This window comes from Penicillium hordei (assembly GCF_028827395.1).
Source record: "Penicillium hordei strain IBT 12815 chromosome Unknown utg000001l_segment0_segment0, whole genome shotgun sequence".
NCBI lineage: Eukaryota > Fungi > Ascomycota > Eurotiomycetes > Eurotiales > Aspergillaceae > Penicillium > Penicillium hordei.
In genome coordinates, this window is record NW_026623142.1 from 7,995,459 (window position 1) to 8,019,005 (window position 23,547).

Genomic DNA, 23,547 nt, shown 5'->3' on the forward strand with positions numbered 1-23,547 from the left:
TGGCATAACGGCATACAAGGCGATGCTATCGCAGCATACTGTCTCGAAATCTCAGACCTCAATGGACAGCTATCTAAGTTTATTACTTTCATCTAATTAGAGTCAGACTCCAGGGTTGCTTATACAAGTGTAAACCAACCAAACTTCTACAGCACACACATTGGAAATACAAAGAACAAAGATACTCCAATTCCCCATTCTATCAAATAACATAACCAGTCTAAACAATCTATAATTCATTCAAGCATCATAAAATAAAGACCTCAGTCCTAGCAAAACACCACCTAATCCCCTTTCCCCAAGAACCGAACATTATCTCCGAAAAAGCAAAGCCCGATTAATATGAACCGACCCTCTAGCAACCTGTGCTCGAAGATATTCCGCCGACACCTCCGCCGCAGCAAGAATTGACTCCTTATCACCATGCTCTCCGGGCACCTGGATCGAGATACAGTACGGGGTATCGTGGTGCATAGCATGGGTGGTGATACTAATGACTCTTGTTCGGATGCAGATGATGACTGTGCGCATTATAGCGAGGTCATCGCATCTGTAGTCGCGTGCATTGAAGAATATGTTCACCCAGGTTGCTCGAGAGTTGTATTCGGGCTCTTGTAGCAATATTCCGTTTTGGTAGAACATCCCTTGGAGAGTGTTGGTTGGGTGGGTTTGTGGGTTTGTACCTGAAGGGACTGACTTTGTTTCTTTTTATGAATGGATGGCTGTGTGAGTTTAGATAGATTCGAGTGGTCGAGTGGATTTGGCTTTGAAGGCCCGTTTAAATGCTTTCTGAGTAACTGTGAAGTCCTGATATAGGGTGCTAAGGGCCGTTTAAATGTTGGACTATAAGACAATATCATACTGATCTTGTTTCTACTCCTTTTATATAACGAAAAAAAAATGTCATATTGCTATAATGGCATTTCCGGGTTTCTTAGTTCATGGACTCCTGATCTGTTCCGTCTTGTGCGAGATGCCTTTGAGATTTTCTTTATGGATATTCATACAAATTTGACAGGTAAGTGACCTTCTGGACTATTCCCAAGAATATATTGCCCATTTACTCAAAAAGGGGTCTTCTATGGGTTAGTTTCTATAGTCATCTGCCCATATTCTGTGACTATTGATATTCAATGTAAGGTCAACTGATCAGTTCATTTAAAGCAGTATTTCAGATGACACCAGACGACAAAGAAAGACAAAGAGACTAAGAATAGAAGAAAAGAAGAAGAGAAAAAAAAAAACAATGAATTGTCTTAGACCTTTCAACCCAACTTCTCAATCTCCAAACAAACAGCATCCACAACCCCCTGAGTGTCAGAACTTCCCCCAAGATCACGAGTCAAAATCCCCTTAGCACAAACCCGTTCCACACAACCCATCAACTGAGCAGCAGCATCCTTCTCTCCAATCCAAATCAACATTTCCGCCGCCGACCAAAAAGTCGCAACCGGATTCGCAACCCCCTTGCCCGTAATATCAAAAGCACTACCATGAACAGGTTCAAAAATCGACGGACTCTTCCGCGTAGGATCCAAATTACTGGAAGGCGCAACACCAATTGACCCAGCCAATGCAGCAGCCAGATCCGACAAAATATCCATATGCAAGTTCGTCCCGACAATCGTATCAAGAGACTCTGGCTTCATAACCATCCGAACAGTCATCGCATCAACAAGCATCTTATCCCAGCTGACATCGGGGAAGTCCTTCGCGACAAGACCAGCAATCTCATCCCACAATACCATCCCGTTGCGCATGGAATTGCTCTTCGTGACGACGGTGAGGAACTTACGCGGCCGCGACCGTGCTGTCTCAAATGCGAAGCGCATAATTCGCTCGATGCCAACGCGCGTGAATAAAGCCACTTCCGTCGCGGCTTCCCATTGCTGTCCGATGTGAGAGCGTCCGCCTTGTCCTGCGTATTCGCCTTCGGAGTTCTCACGCACGAGAATCCAGTCGATGCCGTTTCTTGCCGTGTTGAGAGGACATTTGGTTCCTGGGAAGGTACGGACTGGTCGGACGTTGGCGTATAGTTGGAGTGGGCCGCGGAGGGCGAGGAGTAGGCCCCAGAGTGAGATGTGATCGGGTACATCTGTTTGTGTTAATGTTTCCTGTTTACTAGTCCGGTAATTTGATATGATGTATGCAGTATAGATAACATACCGGGCGACCCAACGGCTCCGAATAATATAGCATCGTACCGGCGTAGAGTATCGAGGTAATCTTCAGACACGTATCGTCCGGTTTGCTTGTAGTACGCGGTTCCCCATGGGATATGCTCAAAGTTGATATTGAATGTGCCCAGGGTCTTTGCGAGTTTCTCGATGACCTGGATAGTAGCGCTGACTACCTCGAGACCAATGCCGTCGCCTGGGATTGAGGCAATGCGATATGAATTCTTTGAAGCCATGATGAGAGAGGAAATACGTGGAACTAGAGAAGATGTGGTGAGTATTTCCAGACAGGTAAATGCCAGACTATATATAAAACATGTCTGCAATCAAATATGGCTGATAGTTCACCCTGCCATATAAACTTTTTGACCGAATGGCCGCTGTAACGACGAAGGCCTTTCGGCAGAACTTTCAGGCGATGGGATTTGCCGTTCGCCACTGTCCCACACGCTCTCCTCAACACACTGTTGAATCAACCACAGAAAATAAAATGCCATCGAAATCAAAAGCAAAAACACCAGCGCGTATAACAATCGCTTGCAATGCGTGTCGTTCAAAAAAACAAAAATGCAGCGGCCGAAAACCAATTTGCGAACAATGTCTCGAGAACAATCGACCATGTAACTGGCCCGAACAGCTTCGAAGAGGACCTGAGAAAGGATATGCCGAAGCTCTAGAAAACCGACTCCAGCTCACTGAGAGCATTCTTTTAAATTTGCTTCCACATGTCTCGGACGAGCAGCTGTCGGCTGCGATTCCTCGCCGAGAGAGCAGCGGCACGTATGTGCCATTCCCCAGACTCGAGAAGAGAGGGATGGAGAGTTGGTCGCAATTCCCTCTTGATACTTATCATGGTATTCGGAGGTGGCAACAGGCTTGTACTGAGTCTGAAAGGGTGGGTTCGGAGGTACAGCAGGAGGGCTCTAAGAGAAGGCGTTTGCAGAATGGAAGCTCGGATGGTTTGATTCAGACATCTACCACAACACGAGACATCAATGGAAGTTCCAATGAAACCACCAACCGTGCGGTCCTGGAGTCGTCTGGTAATGCACGTGAAGAGAGTGCCCTGGTTGAGAGAATGATGAGCTCCTGGCAGGGGGCCCCTTCGGTCGAGTTTCAACGCCAGTTCCTGTGGTGAGAAAACAGAGGTAGAATTCTTGCTTTGAGTTTGTTTCCTATCTACACTGGCACTTCTAAGCGAACTATAATAGGCAGTGGGCTTTGGGCAATCAAAATGGGTTCTGAGGATATCAACCATTGAGAAAAGTCATGTTAAAGATTGACTAATATCAAGCAAGTTTAGCACAGGAATCACAACCCTATTTTACATAGTCAACTAATCAGTGAAAAATATTCCGTTTGTACTCTGCGCCCTCATCTAGCCCTGATATGGGCTACACTAGGAAAAGAAAGACATAAGAATCCTAGGTGTGAAAAGAGGCACCACCCCAACTACGTCTGAAAAATTCTTTTGATATACGAATTTAGTGTAGGATAAGTGCCCAGGTGGTCAGCTTTGAAACGTTTGACCAAAAAAAAAAAAAGAGATATTCCTGCAGGAACGGAACCAAATATTAGGGCCAATGGCGTCATTAGGTTTATGTCACCACGAAGCTCCGTTCTTATTTTTTTAACACGGAGGGAGTCGACCGACGAGCATATTTAAGTCTTGACCGGGGGGGGGGGGGGGGGGGCAGCTATGAGATGCTCACCCATATTCCCCACGCAGATGGCTGCAACTGCCGCAGGTATCGCCACTAGGCCACGGGTATCGCCACTAGGCCACGGCCACCCGGGGATTTGCTATATTAGGATGACTCTTTTACATATAAGAACATTTCTTAGCTCTTACTTTATCTATGCCTCGCTTTAGATAGTGAGCTTCAGAAATTAGAATGGTACAAAGATTGAGATTTTATTTGAGGATATTGTACTTACTAGTAGAATTACTAGTAGAATATGGCTATTAGAGATTCATCTAGATGAGCCTGTTGTAGATCTTAAAGGTTGTAGTCTCCCCTACGAGACATTGGAGTCATCCTTTTTGAAGAATTTAGCGATCTTGAATGTGCCCTGCTCGATTTCCTCACCACAGAGGGTTTTAATACCTGCTTCAAGATGGAGTTGCACCAATTACTTCGGCACTATTATACGGTTCCCATTGCCCGGCGCGATCATGTTTCCCAAAGGAAAAGTTCCACAATGAGATCTCCATCATGCAATTTATCTTGGAAAAACTCCAGATAAACTCCCAATCCCGGTACCTTCCGTCTTTCGCTGGGGAGAGACAAAAGAGTCTCGGGGCTGGGCCTTTTCATCGTCATGAACTATATCCCCTATAAGGGGAGTAGGGGTGATCTTCTTGAGACACCAGGACGTCAAGCAGGACAGGCTAGTACTTAATCCGGACCTCAAGCCGGTCAAACTAGAAGCTCTCTATAAAAAACTAACCAACATCGTCCTTTCGTTGTCTACACTTTCTATGTTTGCCGGTATAAGAGCAACCAGTCAAGTAAAAGAAGTTGTTTGAAATCAGTTGTCTAGATTGCTGAAGGTTGTAGTAGGGGAATAGGATGAACAGGATGCGAGAAAGCGCGTTGTAGATAATTAAATGGTGACATGTCCACGGGTGCGACGTGAGACATGCAAACAAAATCCCGAAAAATACCACTTTGATATCTATTGAGTACAAAAATCGGACAGCTTCATGTGTAAGGTGTCCTGCATCTAAAGTCTAGCCTCTTTCCCAAAATTGAAAACGATCTTTTCCCCAGTAACCAAACTCTTCTGCAAAGCCGAACCAATAACAACTGCCTTCACTGAGCTTGAAAGGGACACTGGCGGAGTCGTGTTATCCAAGCAGGAAGCAGTAAACTCGTTAGCTTCCGTGAGGAAAGCCTCTCTGAAACGCTCATAATAATGCTTAGGTAGATCGCGTCTAGCTCCCTGCCCATCATGGATCTCAAGGTGGTTCTTCCGGCCTTGCATGTTGACTCTGAGTGAGCCTTTCTCGCAGATGATCTCGGTAGTATCTTCCTGTCCAGCAGCCATCATACGCGAGCAGAAAAGGGTAGCAATCTTGCCACCGTCAAACTCGACCGTAGCTACCGCGTTATCACGGTCCTTGCTCGAGTCCAATGCAGTATGGACGGCAACGACTCCAACGGCTTGCAAACTTTTGATATTGGTGTTCTCGCCAAGGAACCACAGCATGAGATCAATATCGTGGATGGAGCAGTCGAGGAAGATTCCACCACTGGTCTTGGCGTACTGCACAAACGTCCCAGTAGTGTCGAGCATATCTGCAGTTTGGGATCTGAAGACCACTGGTCGGCCGTGTTGACCTGATACCATTCTCTCGTAGGCCTCGCGGTAAGAAGCATCAAAGCGACGCGAGAAACCGCACATGACCTTCTGGTTGGGGTGGGTTTTGAGAGATGTGTTGTACGCGTCGAGAACAGATTGGGCCTGTTGTAGTTAGACTGTGTCTCTGTATTTGGTCTCACGTAAAAATGCTTACAATCTTGATGTCAAGAGACAAAGGCTTCTCGCACATGACATGCAATCCCTTCTTGATAGCCGCAATGGTATGATCTGCGTGGACTGCAGTAATACCAGCAACGACTACAGCATCCAAGTTTTCTTTCTCGAGCATTTCATAGTAGTCTTTATAAATTCTGGCTCCCGTGAGGCTTTCTGATGCCCATTTGTGTTCGTTGAGATCAGGAGAGCTTGCTGCTACCACTTCGGCACGAGGCGTGAAAACATGGTAGTTCAATGCGTGTCTCTGGCCTGGTATGTGTCAATTGAAGACCTTCGCCTAATCGTGAGAACAATGCTTACCCATTCGGCCAAGACCGGCAATACCGACGCGCAACTTCGGGGCTGACATTTTAAGAGGAAGGGGAGTTTTGTTTAAGGGAGTAGTAACAGATGAAGACTTTGAAAAAGTGCTTTCGAGAAGTAGTCGCTTCAACAATGTCTCAGCCGGGTTTATATATACAATCGTTGTTCGGAGTGGATACAATGCTTGGCCGGGAAAGGGAATCCGAATAGAACTAAGACTTGCCAACCGATAATGCTATCCCACTCGCAAGAAGCATCGTCGAAGTTATTTCACCACCGAACCTATTATGCTACACCCGCCTATTTTCTAATGTATTTGAGAAGGGCCAATGTCATGGTAGTATATGCCTCCCTAGTCCAATGCAAAAAACCTTTAGATTTTATTTTATGAGCAAAGTAACTTGAACTAGCAAACTATGATGAATACTTGCTAGACTCTTCAATAATATCTGAGACATTCTGGGGTTTCACAGACAAATGCGCTTTGCCCTAGGATGAATGGGATCCAGCCGCCCCCGGGCCGCTTAGTCTTTACCCCACAAACTTTAAAAATAACCCATTCCAAGGTTAGAAGATTGGCTTCGGGGAGCATGTCCGTAGAAATCTTTTTATGTTGTTACCTACGGAAGAAATTTGGATGGGAGACCGAAGCGAAATATATTCTTTGGTTGTCTGTTGGAAGAATATCTTCCAAGGTCACGAGGTGGGCATCTTATAGGTGTGAAGTAGCCCCAATACTGTCTTCCCAGGACTGCCTTCTATATCTGTCACAATCTATACAAGTTAAAGGGACCCCAAATCCAAAATCAAGCCGCAATCTCACAGTGCTCAGTGTCAAGATTTTCCTTCCCAGTGTGTGCCAAATCAGAAATAACCTCCGTACGGGCTATCATGGTTGCCTCCGTCCAACTAATTGCATTCCCAGCCTCATGTTTGATTTCAAAGAGTCTGTCAATCTGCTCAAGAGACAAGTTCGCAGTCTCAACATAGAAGTACCAGATAATTGGCAGGAAACTGAAGTTGAAAATGGCAAAAAGCATGTAATACTTCCACTGAATGCTTGCGATGGCCGTTGGAGTAGCAACAACGATAACATAAACGAACAACCAATTCGTAGTGGTAGCAAATGAAGTACCAATATTGCGCATTTGCTGGGAGTTTATCTCTGCCGGGTAGATATACGGAATCGATAAGAGTGACGTGCCGTAGAAGATGTAGTAGACGAAGATGAACACCACAGCTAGAACAGACATGCCCTTGTTGTCGGGTCCACCATACCGCAGTCCAACGGCAACAAGTGCAAAGCAGACGCTGCTTCCAGCGGCGCCAAAGAGCATCAATCTCTTTCGGCCAATGCGATCGATGAGCATAGCTGCAACACAGCCCCAAAACATCAGCGAAATAGAGTCAACGGCTGACAATATCAGGGCCATTCTGTTGTCCAACCCAACTGATCGAGTCAGAACCACTGGTAGATAATATGCGATAACGTTTGTTCCGCCAACTTGCTGAAAGAAGGCAGTACCAGCTCCAAGAAGAATTCTGCGCAATGTCTGTTGCTTGCTCTTACGCTTGAAGATTGCCTGTAAAGGCTTCGATTGTTGGACTTCGGATTCATGGTTCACAGAAATCTCTAGACTTTGTATCTCGTCCACCACTTCCTGGTCATCGGTTGACTTTGCAAGGAGTCGTGCTAGGATTTCACGGGCTTCATTGGCACGGTGTTTCATAACAAGCCAACGCGGTGACTCTGGGGCGACAAGAACGAAGGCAATGGTGACGAGGGCAAAGAAACACTGGAAGCCAAGAGGAAATCGCCAGCTCACTGGAGAGTGAGGAATAAAAGTGAATCCATAGTTCATCCACTGCAAAAAGAATCAGCATTGCTCTCTCTCGTGTTGTGCATGAGGTAGCTTACATTTGTGATGACGATTCCGAAAATATTCGTTACCAACTGAGCAACGATGAGTTTCCCACGATGCTTTGCACGTGCAGTTTCCGATTGCCAGATAGGAATTGCAATTGTGTTCATTCCATTTCCCACGCCTGCAACAACACGACCGACAATCATCTGCGCGAGGGAATAGGATGCAGTTTGGAGAATCGCGCCGACGATGAGGATGCAGCACCCGATCAAAATTGTCCGTCTTCGACCAAGTTTGTCTCCAGCGTACATTGTCACCAAAGTGCCTATTATACAGCCAATATCATAAGTCGCAACGATTTGACCTTGAATGGTCACGCTTGGGTTTCCAAATGTCTCGAGAAACGGCTTGTTGTCCAAAAGCCCGCCAAAGACTCCCTGATCATAACCAAAGAGGAGGAAGCCGGCACCGCATGCTGCAGTAATTCTGTATTGAAGCCATTTCCCCTGTGCATTCTGGAAAAACATGATGAGTAGGGTTTCCTCAATGTACCCAAGAGGTGTTATATTAGCACGGACCACTCGTGTGCAGTTTATATCAGTATTTATATACAATGCAATCTACTTTCTGTGATAGGACTACCAGATAAACCAACTAATCCTACGAAAACCTGGGGTGTTGCAGAAAACGTGGGGTATCGAACCCCCACCCCGGGTATTGATTCCCGTAGGCGTGGTCTATTCCTAATTAGGTTAGATCCAACTCCGGATATACCAGCGATTGGTCCCCGGAGGAACCACTGGAACAAAATTAAGGCGACATCTCCGTCGTCAACGCCGTCTATCATAGACGATGAGGTCACTCGCAGTTTACATATACGAGTCTACTCCGTTTGAAGCCCCAAAAATACAAATGCGGGGATTGACAGTGGTCCTTTTAGTAGAGCCAATAAATGGCAGTGGAAGCTTTATAGTTCGGATTAAACATTTCCCCTTTAATCTCACCCCGCACTTCACTTAGATCTTTCAAGTCACCCTCGATATTGCTAAGAGCCTAGTCTATTGCAAACGCATAGTCTCATGGCAGCCAGAAGGACGAAGAAAATATGCCAAAGCCCAGTGTCCCCCCAAAGAGGCACCATGCCTCCATGGCATGCGTATCATGCCGGGAGAGTAAAGTCAAGGTGACTATCAATTAGCCCGGTGGAAATTGCAAGAAGCTAATCCCAGCAGTGCGACGGTGGTAAGCCCAAATGCTCCAGCTGCATAAATAAGCACCGCGAATGTCGATACCAAGCTGTAGACAAGAGAAAGTAAGTGACCCATCAAGTCATTCCATAAAAAAATGGCTGTCGGTTAGATCATAGCGCTGATCATGTTCAGACTCCCACTCCGTGTTGCCATAGAGCTTCTATCAAGCAGAGTTGAACAGCTCTGTCTTTTCATTCGCGAAAGTGGATTAGAGGCCCCGCCTATGCCGCAAGAAAAGGATACGGCTCTGGCTAAAGTACTTGATCTCCTTGGCTTGACTGAAGTTCATTCAGCTGCAGGAAACAATTACACTAAGAGAAAATCCCCCAATCACAACTCCCCATCTGCAAAGGATGATCTGCCTTCTGATGCACCAATTTCTCTGCCATTCTCCGCTGCTGGTATAACAAATGATTTGAACAGCACTTGGGCCCAGGCATCAAAATCCCCCGATAACACATCGCAAAATTCCCAGTCGAGTTTTGCAATGCTTTCGAATCCTCATGCTGTGTCGACACTGCCAATGATCCTCGACACTGGAGATCTGGACATCTCAATTGCAGAAGAGTATCAACCCGTGGATGATCACTCGGATCATTCATTGGCCAATTGGGACTGGACCTTGGATTTTGGAACATGCATTACACCACCATCTCCAGATATCCAAGACATTAGGGTAGAGCCACTACAATCGCCAGGGGAGCAATTCGAGAGACGACCTGAGCCCTTTGAGCCTGCCGCCGTTCAAACCCCACCCAATCTCAACAACGATACTAGAAGCACCGAAGAGATTGAAGATCTTATTGATGAGCTTTCTGATCGGATGGGCACATTGCGCTTTGGCCCTGGAGGACGAGCTCGCTTCTATGGCCCGACATCGACCTTCAACCTTGCCGACGCTCCAGTGTCTATCAACACGCAGAAACAGCGTACCGTCGATTATCTCGACGACATAGAGTATGACCAACAAGTTCCAATATCTCTTAAGGAGCATCTCCTCAATCTCTACTTTACCTGGCAAGATCCATCGTTTCACGTCGTCGACCGAGGAATGTTCGAGAAAGGAAAGACAGCCTGGGATGGGAGAGAAGTGACCCCGTTCTATTCCGAAGCACTCTGCTATGCAATGTGAGTTTGTATCAATTCGACAAACTAGATAAGTGAAATAACATTCGGAAATAGGTGCTCTCTCGGCGCTGCTTTTGAAACCCGTTACCACCCATCCTTTGTCACGTTCCCAAAGTCTCTCGGTGAATTCTTTGGTGACCGTGCAAAAGAGCTTCTGGAAATAGAACTAGACTCCCCATGTGTTGCAACAATCCAGGCGCTAGTCATCTTGAGCAGCCATGAAATTGGTGTGGGCTCAGATACACGTGGATGGCTATACAGTGGTAAGCTCTATTGAAAGTTCCTGGGTTGCTTAGCTTACAATCATAGGGATGGCCCTTCGACTTGCTTTTGATCTTGCCTTGCATATTGACCTCTCTCCCTATGTTGCTCGTGGGTCTATTACCGCTGCCGACGCCGAGCTGCGTCGAACCGTCTTTTGGGCTGCGTATATGGTGGATCAGTGAGTTCCCACGGTATTTTCGTATTCGCTTAGGCTATACCTAATCTGCTAAATTCCAGTCTTGTCGGCTTCTACCTGGGCAGACCTTTTTACACCAACATGGAGGATGTGACAGTGAAAAAGCCCAACGACGACGTCGACTACCGAGCACCTTGCAAATGGACGCCCTACGCATCTCCCATTCCATTTGACAATAATTCGGGATTATATGACTGTGTAGGGGCTGTCAGTCGACAGGAAGTTTCACTATGTGAGCTTATGGCACCTTGTGGCTACTTCCTGTAAGTTCCCGTTCTCGTTTGTCGTCTCTCCTCGGCTGCCTCCATTGGGAGTCAGTGCTTCGGCTAACCTAACCTTCACCCCGAAAAGATATGGAACATCAGGTATTCCAAGAGCCTTGCTCCAACAGCTTAATGCAAATAATGTTGCCAAGCTTCTCAATTGGAAAGCTCAGTTGCCCTCATTTTTACAAATCGACCTCAACAACCACACTTCTCCTTATCTTCCGCATGTGCTACTACTTCAGTGAGTTGCTATTATACTTGTCTTCAAAAGTCTTTGGGAACATGTTTACTAACTCATCCTAAAGCATGCAATATTACCAGAACCTCATCTACAGCCATCGACCCTGGATGTCAAAAGGCTACCTCCAACCACAGCCCCCGAAGGGACCTGGTTCCACCCACGCTCGAGAAATGTGCATCAACTCCGCCATCTCCATTGCCAAGATCCTTGTATTATACGAGACCCGATATACCCTCCGCCGCATAAATATCAAAGCCGTCTCAATTACCTCCTCTGCCGTGCTCCTACTTCTCTTCGCCGCCGTGTCCCAATACCAAACCCCCGAAGGAGAGAATATTATCGCTCACCTGAGTACCTGTTTCAGAGCCCTCGATGAGTTCTCTCTATCCTGGCAGAGTGCCAATCGCGCTAAAGACCTTCTGGTAAGGCTCCAGCATAAATGGGAGATCCGTACACGTGCTACCAAGCCGGACCGCGGATCTGACGGGACTGATTATCCGCCAAGAAAGCGGTCGCGAACACTTAATGGATCTGACGCCATAATCCCTAATCCTGGAGGGCTTACAAATACACAATCTGAGACGCGTGATTTTCAGTTGGAGTCTGGGTTGGGCTGGATGCTTATGCTCAGCGGCCAGCTGCCATCGGATGGGGATGAAAATCTCTATTCATTCATTGCGAACACGGATATTCCGGAATTCGAATACGACACTAGATAGACATTAGGAGATTCCAATTTATTTAAATTTGGAGATGGTGGAATTAGCTTCAAATGTGCACATCATTGGTAAAAGGTACAACGGGTGATCCACAACGGCGATCCTCCCCAAAAGTCGGGTGCGTTTTTAAATTGGGCTGGGCCGAAGTTCTGCCAGAGTTTTTTGCAGGTTCAGCCACTTAATCAATTACAGTTCACATGGTTCGAACCCCTGTATTTTCTGCACCAAGAATTGCTTATTTGCGCCTTTTAGGGTATCAACCTACCAGACAGAGCACCCTGTATTTTCTGCACCGAGAATTGCTTATTTGAGCCTTTTAGTGCATCATACCATACGAAAGTACGCTTTCATATATGATATGTATATTGTTCTCTTATCCTATGCTTTCGACCCGCAGTTGCCCCTGACTCCAACCACGATCACCCCTGCTTGTTCCATCACCGCTAGTTTCACCACTTCAATCTATTCCGCAACCCGTTGCGAGCCTATCGCAAGCCTATCGTAAGCCTATCGCAAGCCTATCTCGGGAGTACTTCGGGGCGTGTCTCGGTGATTGGTGCGGCACATTGCGGGACAGGAAGCCCGGTGCAGATTCGGGAACGAGCTCGGCGGAATCGGAGAATCAATCCTCTAGCTATAGAGAAGGTATCGTGGTAATGAAACAGTTGATGAAAATTTTACTAGGGTAAGAAATGGGGTGAGAAATGGGGTGAGAAATCAGGTGAGAAATCACATGTGATAGGTGTGGTTTATTTTTATTCGGCGTTTACGTATGGAGTGCAGGTATTTTATGGTCACTGTTTTAGTACATTCTACGCCTAGATAGGGCAAGAGCGATGCCCAAACTAGGAAGGCGAACCTAAAATTCCATCCTGGTGGAGAGGTGGGTCGCTATAGCATCGCCATGCTCAACCCTAAATGAAGACCAACGGTTTATTCGAACTTTCATCAAATAAATAACGTGGCAATCTCATATGTAGATCTATTTCAAATAGAATGCCAAGTCCGCCCCATCTTCTCTCTCCCACTCTAGTTCTCCATTTCCGAGATACGAGAACGGATCCGAGCTGTTGTTGTACCGGATATCGAAGTCCTCACCCCGAATATCCTCGATAGCCTCTATTGCCAAGTCAGTACGGAGTATGATCAGGAAATATTCCTCCCATGCCAATTGTCAAACTTGCCTTTGTAATGCAACACACTACCTGGGTACATCGCCGTAACAGCTTGACCGTTGTTATACCAAGCATGGCAGCCCTTGCTCCACACAGTACGCTTTAGACTTGCTTGCGCACGACGGTTGTAGTTTCGAACAGCGGAATCCTTTACTGCTACGGACCTGTTCAGATATTAGTTGGAGACCATGTATCCCATCTCACACAATACTCACTTGATATCCTCCCGAGCTATCTTCTTCAACCATTTCAGTATGTAATCAGCAGTCCAACTGATCATCTGGGGCACGCTGCCATGGCCAATGGGACAATTGGGCCCATTAAACATGAAGTAGTTTGGTATTCCACCGGCGCAAATAGAGAAGTATGCCTCAGGTACCTTCTTCCACTCCACATCAAGCCGTCGACCTTCCCGAGCAACAAGCTCCCACCCGGGAACGAAGGTAGTATCAAACCCAGTCGCACAGACAATCAAGTCAAACTCCTCTTCACCCGCTGCCGTGCGAATACCGGTCTTGGTAATTTCCTCAATACCTTCAAAGCACCATTCAGCATTTGGTTGCTGTAGCGCTTCGAGATACCCATCACCAGGACTCAATCTGCGACATCCAATTTCGAACTCGGGGATAAGTTTGTCGATCAGGTCTGGATTATCACTGAGACGCTGGCGCATAGTTCCTGAAATGGCATCAAATAGCATTTGGTTATGCTCAGAGCCAGATAACATCAGGCGATAGACGGTGTTAACACTTCTCATAATTAGTCTGATTCAATTGAAGAAGAAAAAAAAAAAAAAAATTAAGCAGTAACCTACGAGCAGTCAACCCGTTTCCTGTACTCCAGGAATGCTTGGGGATCATCTCGGAACTTGGCTTTCTCTTCCTCGCTATATTCAAAGTTCGTTCCCATTCCATCCTTTGTAATATCCGGGCAGAGATTGACCGACACCCAGGTCGGGTGGCGAATGTAATTGACGATCTTTGCGGCCTTGGGTTGGAGTGCAGGAACAACTTGGATACCAGATGAGCCATTGCCAATGACTGCTATTTTCTTGTTGGACCAATCGTACGTTTTGTCCCAAGCAGCCGTGTGGGCAAGCTTCCCAGCAAACGTCTCCAAACCGGCGATCTCCGGCATCTTCCATTGGTTGAGAATACCAGAACCATTGATAAGAACCTCGGCTTCATCATGGATTATCGTGCCATTCTGGTTGAGCTCGAGTGCCCATTTGCCACGCTCCTCATTCCAAATGGACTTCACGAGCTTGGTATCAAACACAATCGGATCTCTCAATCCATATTTATCTACCGTATCAACAATGTATTTCTCAATTTCGTCACCACCAGCGTAGCATTTGGACCAGTTCGGATTGGGCTCGAATGGTAAGACATAGCTGTGGGCGGGGACATCGCATCCAACACCAGGGTAGACATTCTCAAACCATGAGCCTCCAACCTCGCTATTCTTTTCGTAGATCGTGAAATTCACAAAATCAAGTGGATGCTCATGTTTCAGTTTATGTGCAAGAATTATGCCAGATATACCTGCGCCGATGCAGATGACTCGGAGGTTGCGCTCCTTGAAAGCATATTGACCGGGGTTTATATTGATAGTCTCACTGGAAAGGGATTCGTTGGATGGCATGGTAGCGCACATCAGTGGAGGTTTTGTTTTGTTTTTTTCCTACCTGTTTCTTATCCCACTCTCCACTGTGTGTGTGTGAAGACGGAGAACTTCCGGTCAGACGAAATACTCCAAACTCAGGGGTTGTCTCCATAGCTTTAGCGTCATAACAGTAGTACATAGTAGCGTTGAGTAGCGTTGAGTAGCGTTGACCGGGGTTTGAAATTAAATCCGAATCCTTCTGGGCGAGGATTAAAAGCCACGTCATAGGCCAATATCATTTGATGGGTTTCATCCAAGACGGGAAGTGGAGATCCGATTGATATTGCCCACGCCTGGTATTGGGGCCGTTCCTTGGCCATGCATTTTAAACCCTGTGAAGAGATTTAAACTATGAATGTATGAATGTATGAAAAATCTTAATTTGGGACTGGCTTTAAAGATAGCTTATCCTGTACTCACCCTATTTTTTCATCGGATGTGAGACTTTTCTCTACTTCTCTACATGTCGCACAGCCCGATAGGGCAGCCTCCACCAGGCACGGATCTATCCGCCGATCACCCACTGAATATTTCTTCTGTGATCGCCACCTATGCCATTGCAGTGGTAGCTGTCGGGCTTCGGTTCTATACAAGATTTCGAGTGCAAGGTGTACGAGTACTTGCAGATGATTGGATGATCGTGCTTGCCTTGGTATGTGATCACTGAAAAAACAAAAAGAAGAGGGGGGAAAAAAAAAACAAGGAATCTGTTTCTGACAGACATATACAGCTGGCTGTAACCGCAGGTTTCGCTTTGGTCGTGATTGGTATTTATACATCCTTAGTCGGCGCAAAGCAATCTCAATTCTGAATTCTGACTTGTTGGTAGTAAATCGAAATCCTTGTATCGGGAGACATGTATGGACCGTCCCTCAGGTCCAAGTCGAGGATATGATGCGCATTCTCTTCATCTTCGTCGTCCTCTACGTGATCAGTGCGCCACTCATTAAACTGTCCATCATTCTTTTCTACCGCCGTATCTTCGGCATGACATATTCGATCTGGTTCTGCGTGTTTCTATCGGTTGGATATTTTGTCTCTGGCATAATCGCCTTTCTGGTTTGCTGCAGACCAGTTCCATACTACTGGACACAGTTTACAAACCCTGATGGAGGAAAATGCGTCTACAACCTCTATAACTTCTATATCGGCTATGCTGGCGTGAATGTGACCACGGATGTGGCCATCCTGTTGGTTCCAATGCCCATTGTGTGGAAACTGCAAATGCGAAGGACACAGAAACTCCTAGTATGCGGCATCCTTTTGATTGGAGGATTGTGCGTCACCTCCCCCCTAGTCAATTGTATTTGGCTCAAGCTTATATTTTTCTAGTGTCTGTGTTGCAAGCCTCGTCCGAATTTATTACATAACCTTCCTCAAATCCGAAGATTACACCTGGGTCATCGGCAAAGTCTTCATGTGGTCCAGCATTGAGCCCTGCATCGGCATTTTATGCGCCTGTCTTCCGACATTGCATCCACTGATCCGCGCCGCTATGTCTTGCATGTTTGGCACTAGCTCGGCGAGGTATGTTGCTTCAAGGAACCAGGAGACAACGAATAAAAAGACATTTATTCGTAGACAAAGGCCACTTGACTGGGATGAGACCTTGTTAACTACACGTGACATACAAGTCGAGATGAGCGGAGTCAGGAGGGATCATCATGCCGAGGATGGGCATATCACTGTGGACATGGAGTTTCAAATCGTCGAAGAGAGCAACCAACTAAATAAACGCTAGCGGGTAATGCTTTACCCCTAAAGTTAGGGCATATTATGTGCCTGTTTTCTAAGGTATCTACCTTCCCAATACAGTCAAGTCAACCTTGGAACCCCGGACTTGCTGATTAATATATCTTCCCCTCCAGGGCTCGGAGCAGGTCTCGAGGGCTACATGTACCGTAATCACCCATCTTTCCGAGAGCGCCGTAATGGTGTTAAAAAAATGCTCCATCTGTTCGCGGGTGTTCAAAAAAACCGAACACTATAAGAGACATGAACGGTCGCGTCAGTCACGTCGAACTCCTGCAAGAGCTACAACATAAACCTAACATGCAAAACAGACACCAAGGAACGCCCATATGAATGCAATATCTGCCATAAACATTTCTCTCGAAGGTAAATTCCGTTGAAGGCGCATGTGAATTGTAGCAATATTCAATATTCTATGTTCAAATCCCTGAATTGAATGAGCATACAGCGATGTCTTGAGCCGACATGCCAAAGGCCATAATCAAGCCAATGCGACAGCCGGTCCATCGGAAGGGCCAAATCGACAGTTATCAGTAATTGCGGGTGCACCATCAACGGTCCCCGGATCAGAAAATGGTTTCAGCAGCGCAGAAGCACAGATTCCACCTCTATCTAGCACTTCGCGAGATGCGCCTCTCGCATCAATGGAGCTTCCATCGTCCCTAGATTACCTAGCTGACATTTCAGCCCACCATGGCCGCACCGAGCCAGATCTCGGCGTGATGATGGACGACCAGCAGCAGTACTTCGGATGGAATGCAGTCACGGCTGCAGATCAGGTGTCACATCGAGCCGACTTACCCTTTGGTCCTGGGCCAAAAGACATGCTGCAAATGTGGCTTGAACCTCGCACGGATTCAGGGTCAAATGACTCGCTAGATTTGATACGCGATAGCCATTTCCCTTTAATGGGCGGCAATTTGATGATTGCTCCAGACCGACAGAATCAACATTCAGTCGACGGCAGCGATAACATTCCCAATGAACGCTTTGCTAAGGTCCAGCAGTGCTGGCTAACACCACCGAACACTGGGCGCCTTATCAACAGCTTATGGCGGGATATCGCCATGTCGCCTGTTGATAATATCCTCTCGGTTCAGTCATCACACTTTCCTAGAGAGTCAAATTTCGTTCAAGGATCGCGGTGTGGATTCGACGAGGATTGCAGACAGCGACTGCAGGCAGCTTTTGGGCCGACGACTGTTTCTGGGCATATGCAATCCCCCATAAATAGGAATATCGCTCCAGACACGCCTGCCTCGAGCTTGAATCATTCTGATTTCCCTCCTGCTGAGATCTTGGATATGGCACTGGATTTATTTTTCCGCATCTTTAATCCCCTCTTGCCGTTCGTCCATCAGCCGACATTTTCGGCAAAGAAGGCGCGACCATCTCTCCTATATGTCATGACACTGGTTGGTATGACATTGCTTGGCACCAAAGGAACAACTGCGTTTGTGTCCAGAAATTTCTCGGTATGTCAAATATTGTTAAGAGCGTCGTATATGCAGGTAGCTTACTGGCAGTCATTAGGGCGCTTTGGACAAGGTCACAGCTGAATTTTCTCGATGCTCAATGGGACTTGAGAGCGCTTTCGGCACTATGACATTATTTGCGACAGTTTTGCTTTTATTAAACCTGGCTGGTTTGACCGGGGTATGAATCCCTCAGCCTGAATTTGCTGTATCTGAAGGTACTAATTGATGTCATTTTACAGGAAAAGGTACATCTGGAACAGTGTCAGCCTCTTTATATCAACGTCATGTCTGTAAGTGTGAAGAGAACCTACTTGTTTTCCTCTATCGCCGTGATACTAATGACAACTACTGCAGGTCGCTCAAAGACATGGGTTGTTTTCAGCCACTGAGGGGCAAATCCTTGACATGACTCTGTTCGAGACAGTTTCCGATATTGAGCTGAGATGGAAAGCCTGGAGCAAGGTCGAATCAACCAAGAGGTATGCCGCGATTCCCGCTCATACAACAGTGTTCATCACTAATAGTCTCCCCAGAGTAATCATAGGACTACTGCTCCTGGACTCTTGGTACTCTTCGTTCCTCTCAACCGGCCCAATCGCAGTCCCAGATTCGATCCAACTCATCCTCCCCTGCAGCGAATCTCTCTTCAGCGCCCAATCCCCCGCCCAATGGACACACCTAATCCGCAACGGCAAGCGCATCCTCTCCTCAACAATCCTCGCCCCATCCGAAAACATCAACGTCCCCGCCCTAGAAGCCCCCGCAGATGACTTCTGCATACAAGTAGTACTAGCAATAGTTCAACTTCGCCAGTCGGAATCCTACCACCGCCTCCTCTCCAATAGAGCCAGCTACCCCTTTGCTCCATGTCACACCTACGCCATGGATGGCCGAGCCAGGTGTCTCCCCTCCCTCCAATCCCAGCTCATCATAAACTACGGCGAAACCCTTGACCGGCTAAACCCCAACGCTCTCATCACATGGCACAACATGTGCATGACTCTCACAGCCGATATCCAAATATTCGACCTCGCAGCTGGCCGTGCAGGTCCAGCTCCCGCGCGCAAGGCCCTCGACGATATCCGCGAGTGGTCACAGACACCTGCAGCCAGACGCGCGTGTCTGCACGCTGCGCATATCTACAAAGTCATGACAAATCGCAAAGCATCCGACCACCCCACGTTCCAATCTATGTTTTCGCTTTTTTCGGCCGGATTAGTGCTCGGTCTGTATACGTTCATGGTGTCGGAATCTGCGAGTTCGCCGTCTAGTGCCGGGTCAGTGGAGTTGATGGATGATGTCGACTGGAGAGAGGTGGGCACGGAGGGGTTCACGAGTTTCATGGAGCCTAGTGGAAGTCAGACTCTCGCCCCGATGGATGATTCTACTGTTAATTTCATTCGCCATGGGGCTTCTATCTACTTGCGAGGACTGCCGTTGCATGGTGGGTATCAGTCTGCGCGTCGGATCATGCTTGATTATGCCTCTCTCCTCAAGGACTCTGGGAAGTGGAATGTCAAGAAGTTCTCTTATATTTTATACATAATGAGTGATGTTCTTATGGATGTCGAATGATAATGTCCCAACTGGGATTGACGAAAGAAACCTATTCTGGTTGATTCTCTTTTACGTCCATATTAAATCAATTTCAACGTAGGAGTAATCGGGCCTGGGTGAGAAAGGTGCCCAAATAAGGGCAAGTCCCACTCGGTTAACCTTCCCTTCCCTTCCCGCACGGAGTAGCATCATTGGATCCTCCTTGTGTACCTCAATTGAGCTAGACTGACTCGAGTTAGCCTTGAAGGCTCAGCTACATGGGGCCAATTTAAGAATGACTGACCTCAGATCACACTCCTGGATAGTATTATGCTACACTGACATTTACTGTCACATGATATTGGTGTCATGGCTCCTAATGAGAGTATATAGAGTAAGTAGTAGCTTGAATATTCCAAGGTACTACATAACTATGTAAATTATGATGGCGAATGATTGATTCTGGAAACGAACCACCCATCCAGCAACATATGTCTTTGGCAGTTTTCAATGCAGATATAATGATATAATAATTTGTTGATGGTTTATTCCACTTCTCCATCTTTACTAAACCTTCTATAGCCCGGTTGAAGCTTGTCTTTCACAGCATTATGTGAACTGAAGATAAACCATTCTTCTTAAATTGCATGTTACTACATTTTTATTGATTTGAATTGATAAAAAACAACTTGAATTGACAGCATTAGATTCCGTCAGAATCTAATCTCTATGATCGATCCTCCGTACTAAGCCCCGTCGACTTTATTACGAGACCCCCTGGGATCATCACCCAGAATACGCTGAGTATCAACCAACAGATTACCGGCCATAATCTCCTCCCAATGCGAATCAGCAATCTCAGCTGCACGCCACAGAATATGAACACGTACAAGCTCAGCATCCCCCACGACGGACAACGAGAGACAGCATGGTTGAGTGTGGTGCAGAGGCGTAGATGTAATAGTAGCAACTCCGGATCGACACTGCTCGGCCATAAGACGCATCATCCGGTCGCCGCTGTGAGGCTTGGTTCGTCCGCCAAATCTAGTGAAATCTACCGTAACCCAATGGACGAATTCTGTCGTATCGATTTCGGCGATGTTGGTGCCATCGGGGCGTGAGAACATACCTGGTGAGGACATCTTGGTTGAGATGAGAAGGGTGGATTTAGATAGTTGAGTTGGTATGAACTCAAGGTAATTGTGATGACTAGCTCGAGATGGGCTCAGATGAGATGATGAGGTTAATTGATGGGATGCATGGCTAGTTAAATACTAACTCCAGTCCACATGTGCATGTTGTCGAGTCTTTGTTAGAAACAATTGCGTTCACTTTCTTTCATGTCTATATCCGAGCCTTCGGGGAGTTTTCCCTTTACCTCTTTGTCCATATTTGGCCTGAGGCTAGGGTCCATTTGAGCTCCGGCTTGCTTTCCTCCTACATATTTATAGATGTGAAAGATGATATAAGGTGATGTTATCTTTTTATACTTTTATATTTTTATAGTTCCATGGGTCACAAACTTTTGAGTTCGATCTATGTTCTCCAGGGCTTAGCGTGATCCGGCTTCGGGATCGCGTCATTCCTCCCGAGGTCATTACCGAGGTCGCGGGGGGGGGTGCTCCTCCTAAATTATCCTTCCTTCCTCGCAATCTGCTGGTCAATTGCGCCTTCCCGATATGTCTGCACGTGCACTGTTTAAGCAGCAATTTAAACTTAAAAATAAGCTTCCCATTCGCTGCTTTTCCAGCAGCCGATCCACCAATGCGGACTTCACTCATGCGGTACAGTGCACGAGATCCAAGACAGAGACCTAAGGCTAATCTAAATGAAAGGTAATTGGCGCAGGCGTCGTCGGCCTCGCAACCGCACGACAACTTGCAGCTCGCGAAGGCACCTCAACCATTCTACTAGAGCGCCATGACGCACCAGGGACAGAGACAAGCAGTCGCAACTCCGAGGTATGCATGCTATGCGATAAAGCCCACCCCCAACGTTTGGCAACAGACACCATAAACCAAACAAACAAACTAAAAACAACAACCCCTCACCAACTAGGTAATCCACGCAGGCCTCTATTACCCCGCAACCTCCCTCAAAACCAGCCTCTGCATCCGCGGCCGCAACCTCCTCTACGACCTCTGCGCAAAAAACAACATCCCTCACCGCAACACGAAAAAATGGATCGTAGCGCAAACCCCCACGCAATGGGAAGCCTGTCTGAAAATCCACGCGCACGCACAAGGACTAGGCGACGCGCCGACACGGTTAGTGGGACGTGAAGAAGCGCAGCAGCGCGAACCAGACGTCAGGGCCGACGCAGGCATTGTCGAGAGCGAGACATCCGGTATCGTGGACAGCCACTCGTTGATGACCTATCTGCAGGGCGACTTTGAGGACCGGGGCGGCGATATTGCATTCAAGACCCGCGTGACAAGCGTGGAGGCTATTGATGGCGGCCGCGGCGGGTATAAGATCACCGCTGTCTCGGATGAGGATGGCTCGGTTACGTCCATTACCGCTGAGACGCTGATTAATAGTGCTGGTCATGGCGCGTGTGATATTAGCAACATGCTCCTCCCACACGAGCGCCATTTTGTCCCGCATTATGCTAAGGGCACGTATTTCTCTTATGCGTCATCCAGACCCAGGACTTCGGTTTTAGTTTATCCGGCGACTTTGCCGGGTACTGGTGGGCTTGGTACGCATCTGACACTTGATATGGGTGGCCGCGTTCGCTTTGGGCCGGATGTTGAGTGGGTAGATAGTCCTGATGATTTGGTGCCGAGTGCTGCACGTTTGGAGCGGGCGTTGCCGGAGATCAAGGCTTATCTGCCTGGTGTCGATGTCGATGCCATTGCGTTGGATTACTGTGGTATTCGCCCTAAATTGGGGAGGGGTGGTGCTGTAAATGAGGGTAAGGGATTCCAGGACTTTATCATCCGGGAGGAAGAGGGTCTGCCTGGGTTCATCAATTTGCTGGGGATTGAGAGCCCGGGTCTGACGAGTTGTTTGGCGATTGGTGAGATGGTTAATGGTATTTTGTACCGTTAGGTATCTCTTTCAGCTTGTATTTTGGCTTGTAATTACTACATTTTGGATAGTATATAGAAAATACATAGAAAGAAATGGACACTGGACATAGACCATTGGCCAAACCATCCCCTCATTGTTTTGCGTAGAATTTCAGAAAGAGCACGACCTTCGGCTTTCTAATTTCAAAGCCCACAAAAAGTACGCGTCGAGGCTCAAAGACCAATGACATCGAACATACCAGGTGAGATTTTAGTTTCATTTCCTATACAACAACCAATGACATTGAATACATGAGGTGAGATTTTAGTTCCATTGCCTATATCAACGACCAACCCCAATCACTACATCACTACATACATCAACTCCCACTTATCCTCAAAAATGGCATCCCTCCTCACAACTCTAGGCCTCCGCGCCTCCCTCAATCCCACCCCAAACCACGGCCCCACATTCCTAACGTTTAACTTCCTCCTCGCCTACGGCATCCTCTCCTCGCGTACCCTAAAGCAATGGTACGGCCTCGACCATCAAGTCTCGCCACGCGAAGACCTGACCAGATACGGCGAGACGGCAGTGCGTGAAGGCAAGATCACGCGCAAGCAGCTCGATATGCTCAAGCGGAATGAGTCGGCGCATGCTAATGCGGTGGAGAATTTCCCATTGCTGGTTGCAGGTGTGCTCTTTGCATCGTTGGCTGGTGTCCCTGCGCAGAGGGTTAATGCTGCGGCCTTATCTTATACTGTTGCGCGCGTTGTTTACGGTGCTGTTTATATTTTCGTGGATCATCCTACGTGGAGTCAGATTAGGGGGCTGGTGTGGTGGTGGGGGAATGTGAGTTGCTTCTTTCTGTTGTGGAAGGCTGGGGACTTGTTGGCTTGAGGGATTGGAGCTTAGTGTATGTGAAGTGTACTGTATTCTTAGCGAAGTAGAATAGTGCTAGAATAAAAAGAACA

General features: G+C 47.2%; 9 protein-coding genes across 9 annotated transcripts; 4 read left to right on the forward strand and 5 right to left on the reverse strand.

Moving 5' to 3' along the window:
• Positions 1 to 1,265: 1,265 nt before the first annotated feature.
• Positions 1,266 to 2,413, reverse strand: N7537_003039 (uncharacterized protein; the record flags this gene model as incomplete). Its single annotated transcript, XM_056894097.1, has 2 exons — positions 1,266 to 2,095; positions 2,167 to 2,413. 2 exons carry the CDS (start codon positions 2,411 to 2,413, stop codon positions 1,266 to 1,268), a joined length of 1,077 nt encoding a protein of 358 aa, XP_056759092.1.
• Positions 2,414 to 2,550: 137 nt separating this feature from the next.
• Positions 2,551 to 3,315, forward strand: N7537_003040 (Zn(II)2Cys6 transcription factor domain-containing protein; the record flags this gene model as incomplete). The annotated part of the gene is made up of 1 exon (XM_056894098.1): positions 2,551 to 3,315. One exon carries the CDS (start codon positions 2,551 to 2,553, stop codon positions 3,313 to 3,315), a length of 765 nt encoding a protein of 254 aa, XP_056759093.1.
• A 1,589-nt stretch (positions 3,316 to 4,904) lies between these two features.
• N7537_003041 (uncharacterized protein) lies at positions 4,905 to 6,069 on the reverse strand (the record flags this gene model as incomplete). The annotated part of the gene is made up of 3 exons (XM_056894099.1): positions 4,905 to 5,645; positions 5,698 to 5,969; positions 6,021 to 6,069. 3 exons carry the CDS (start codon positions 6,067 to 6,069, stop codon positions 4,905 to 4,907), a joined length of 1,062 nt encoding a protein of 353 aa, XP_056759094.1.
• A 760-nt stretch (positions 6,070 to 6,829) lies between these two features.
• Positions 6,830 to 8,415, reverse strand: N7537_003042 (sugar porter family MFS transporter; the record flags this gene model as incomplete). Its single annotated transcript, XM_056894100.1, has 2 exons — positions 6,830 to 7,888; positions 7,942 to 8,415. The coding sequence occupies 2 exons, from the start codon at positions 8,413 to 8,415 to the stop codon at positions 6,830 to 6,832; spliced, it is 1,533 nt and encodes a 510-aa protein (XP_056759095.1).
• An 847-nt stretch (positions 8,416 to 9,262) lies between these two features.
• On the forward strand, positions 9,263 to 11,952 carry N7537_003043 (fungal specific transcription factor domain-containing protein; the record flags this gene model as incomplete). The annotated part of the gene is made up of 6 exons (XM_056894101.1): positions 9,263 to 10,266; positions 10,321 to 10,529; positions 10,576 to 10,708; positions 10,768 to 10,989; positions 11,078 to 11,233; positions 11,298 to 11,952. 6 exons carry the CDS (start codon positions 9,263 to 9,265, stop codon positions 11,950 to 11,952), a joined length of 2,379 nt encoding a protein of 792 aa, XP_056759096.1.
• Positions 11,953 to 12,934: 982 nt separating this feature from the next.
• Positions 12,935 to 14,771, reverse strand: N7537_003044 (flavin-containing monooxygenase; the record flags this gene model as incomplete). The annotated part of the gene is made up of 4 exons (XM_056894102.1): positions 12,935 to 13,071; positions 13,155 to 13,291; positions 13,343 to 13,876; positions 13,942 to 14,771. 4 exons carry the CDS (start codon positions 14,769 to 14,771, stop codon positions 12,935 to 12,937), a joined length of 1,638 nt encoding a protein of 545 aa, XP_056759097.1.
• A 1,952-nt stretch (positions 14,772 to 16,723) lies between these two features.
• N7537_003045 (uncharacterized protein) lies at positions 16,724 to 19,597 on the forward strand (the record flags this gene model as incomplete). Its single annotated transcript, XM_056894103.1, has 7 exons — positions 16,724 to 16,799; positions 16,856 to 16,910; positions 16,993 to 18,019; positions 18,078 to 18,200; positions 18,262 to 18,312; positions 18,377 to 18,501; positions 18,556 to 19,597. 7 exons carry the CDS (start codon positions 16,724 to 16,726, stop codon positions 19,595 to 19,597), a joined length of 2,499 nt encoding a protein of 832 aa, XP_056759098.1.
• A 707-nt stretch (positions 19,598 to 20,304) lies between these two features.
• On the reverse strand, positions 20,305 to 20,700 carry N7537_003046 (uncharacterized protein; the record flags this gene model as incomplete). The annotated part of the gene is made up of 1 exon (XM_056894104.1): positions 20,305 to 20,700. One exon carries the CDS (start codon positions 20,698 to 20,700, stop codon positions 20,305 to 20,307), a length of 396 nt encoding a protein of 131 aa, XP_056759099.1.
• A 504-nt stretch (positions 20,701 to 21,204) lies between these two features.
• Positions 21,205 to 23,473, forward strand: N7537_003047 (uncharacterized protein; the record flags this gene model as incomplete). Its single annotated transcript, XM_056894105.1, has 4 exons — positions 21,205 to 21,342; positions 21,394 to 21,519; positions 21,617 to 22,595; positions 23,001 to 23,473. The coding sequence occupies exons 1-4, from the start codon at positions 21,238 to 21,240 to the stop codon at positions 23,471 to 23,473; spliced, it is 1,683 nt and encodes a 560-aa protein (XP_056759100.1). The 5' UTR covers positions 21,205 to 21,237.
• Between the last annotated feature and the right edge of the window lie 74 nt (positions 23,474 to 23,547).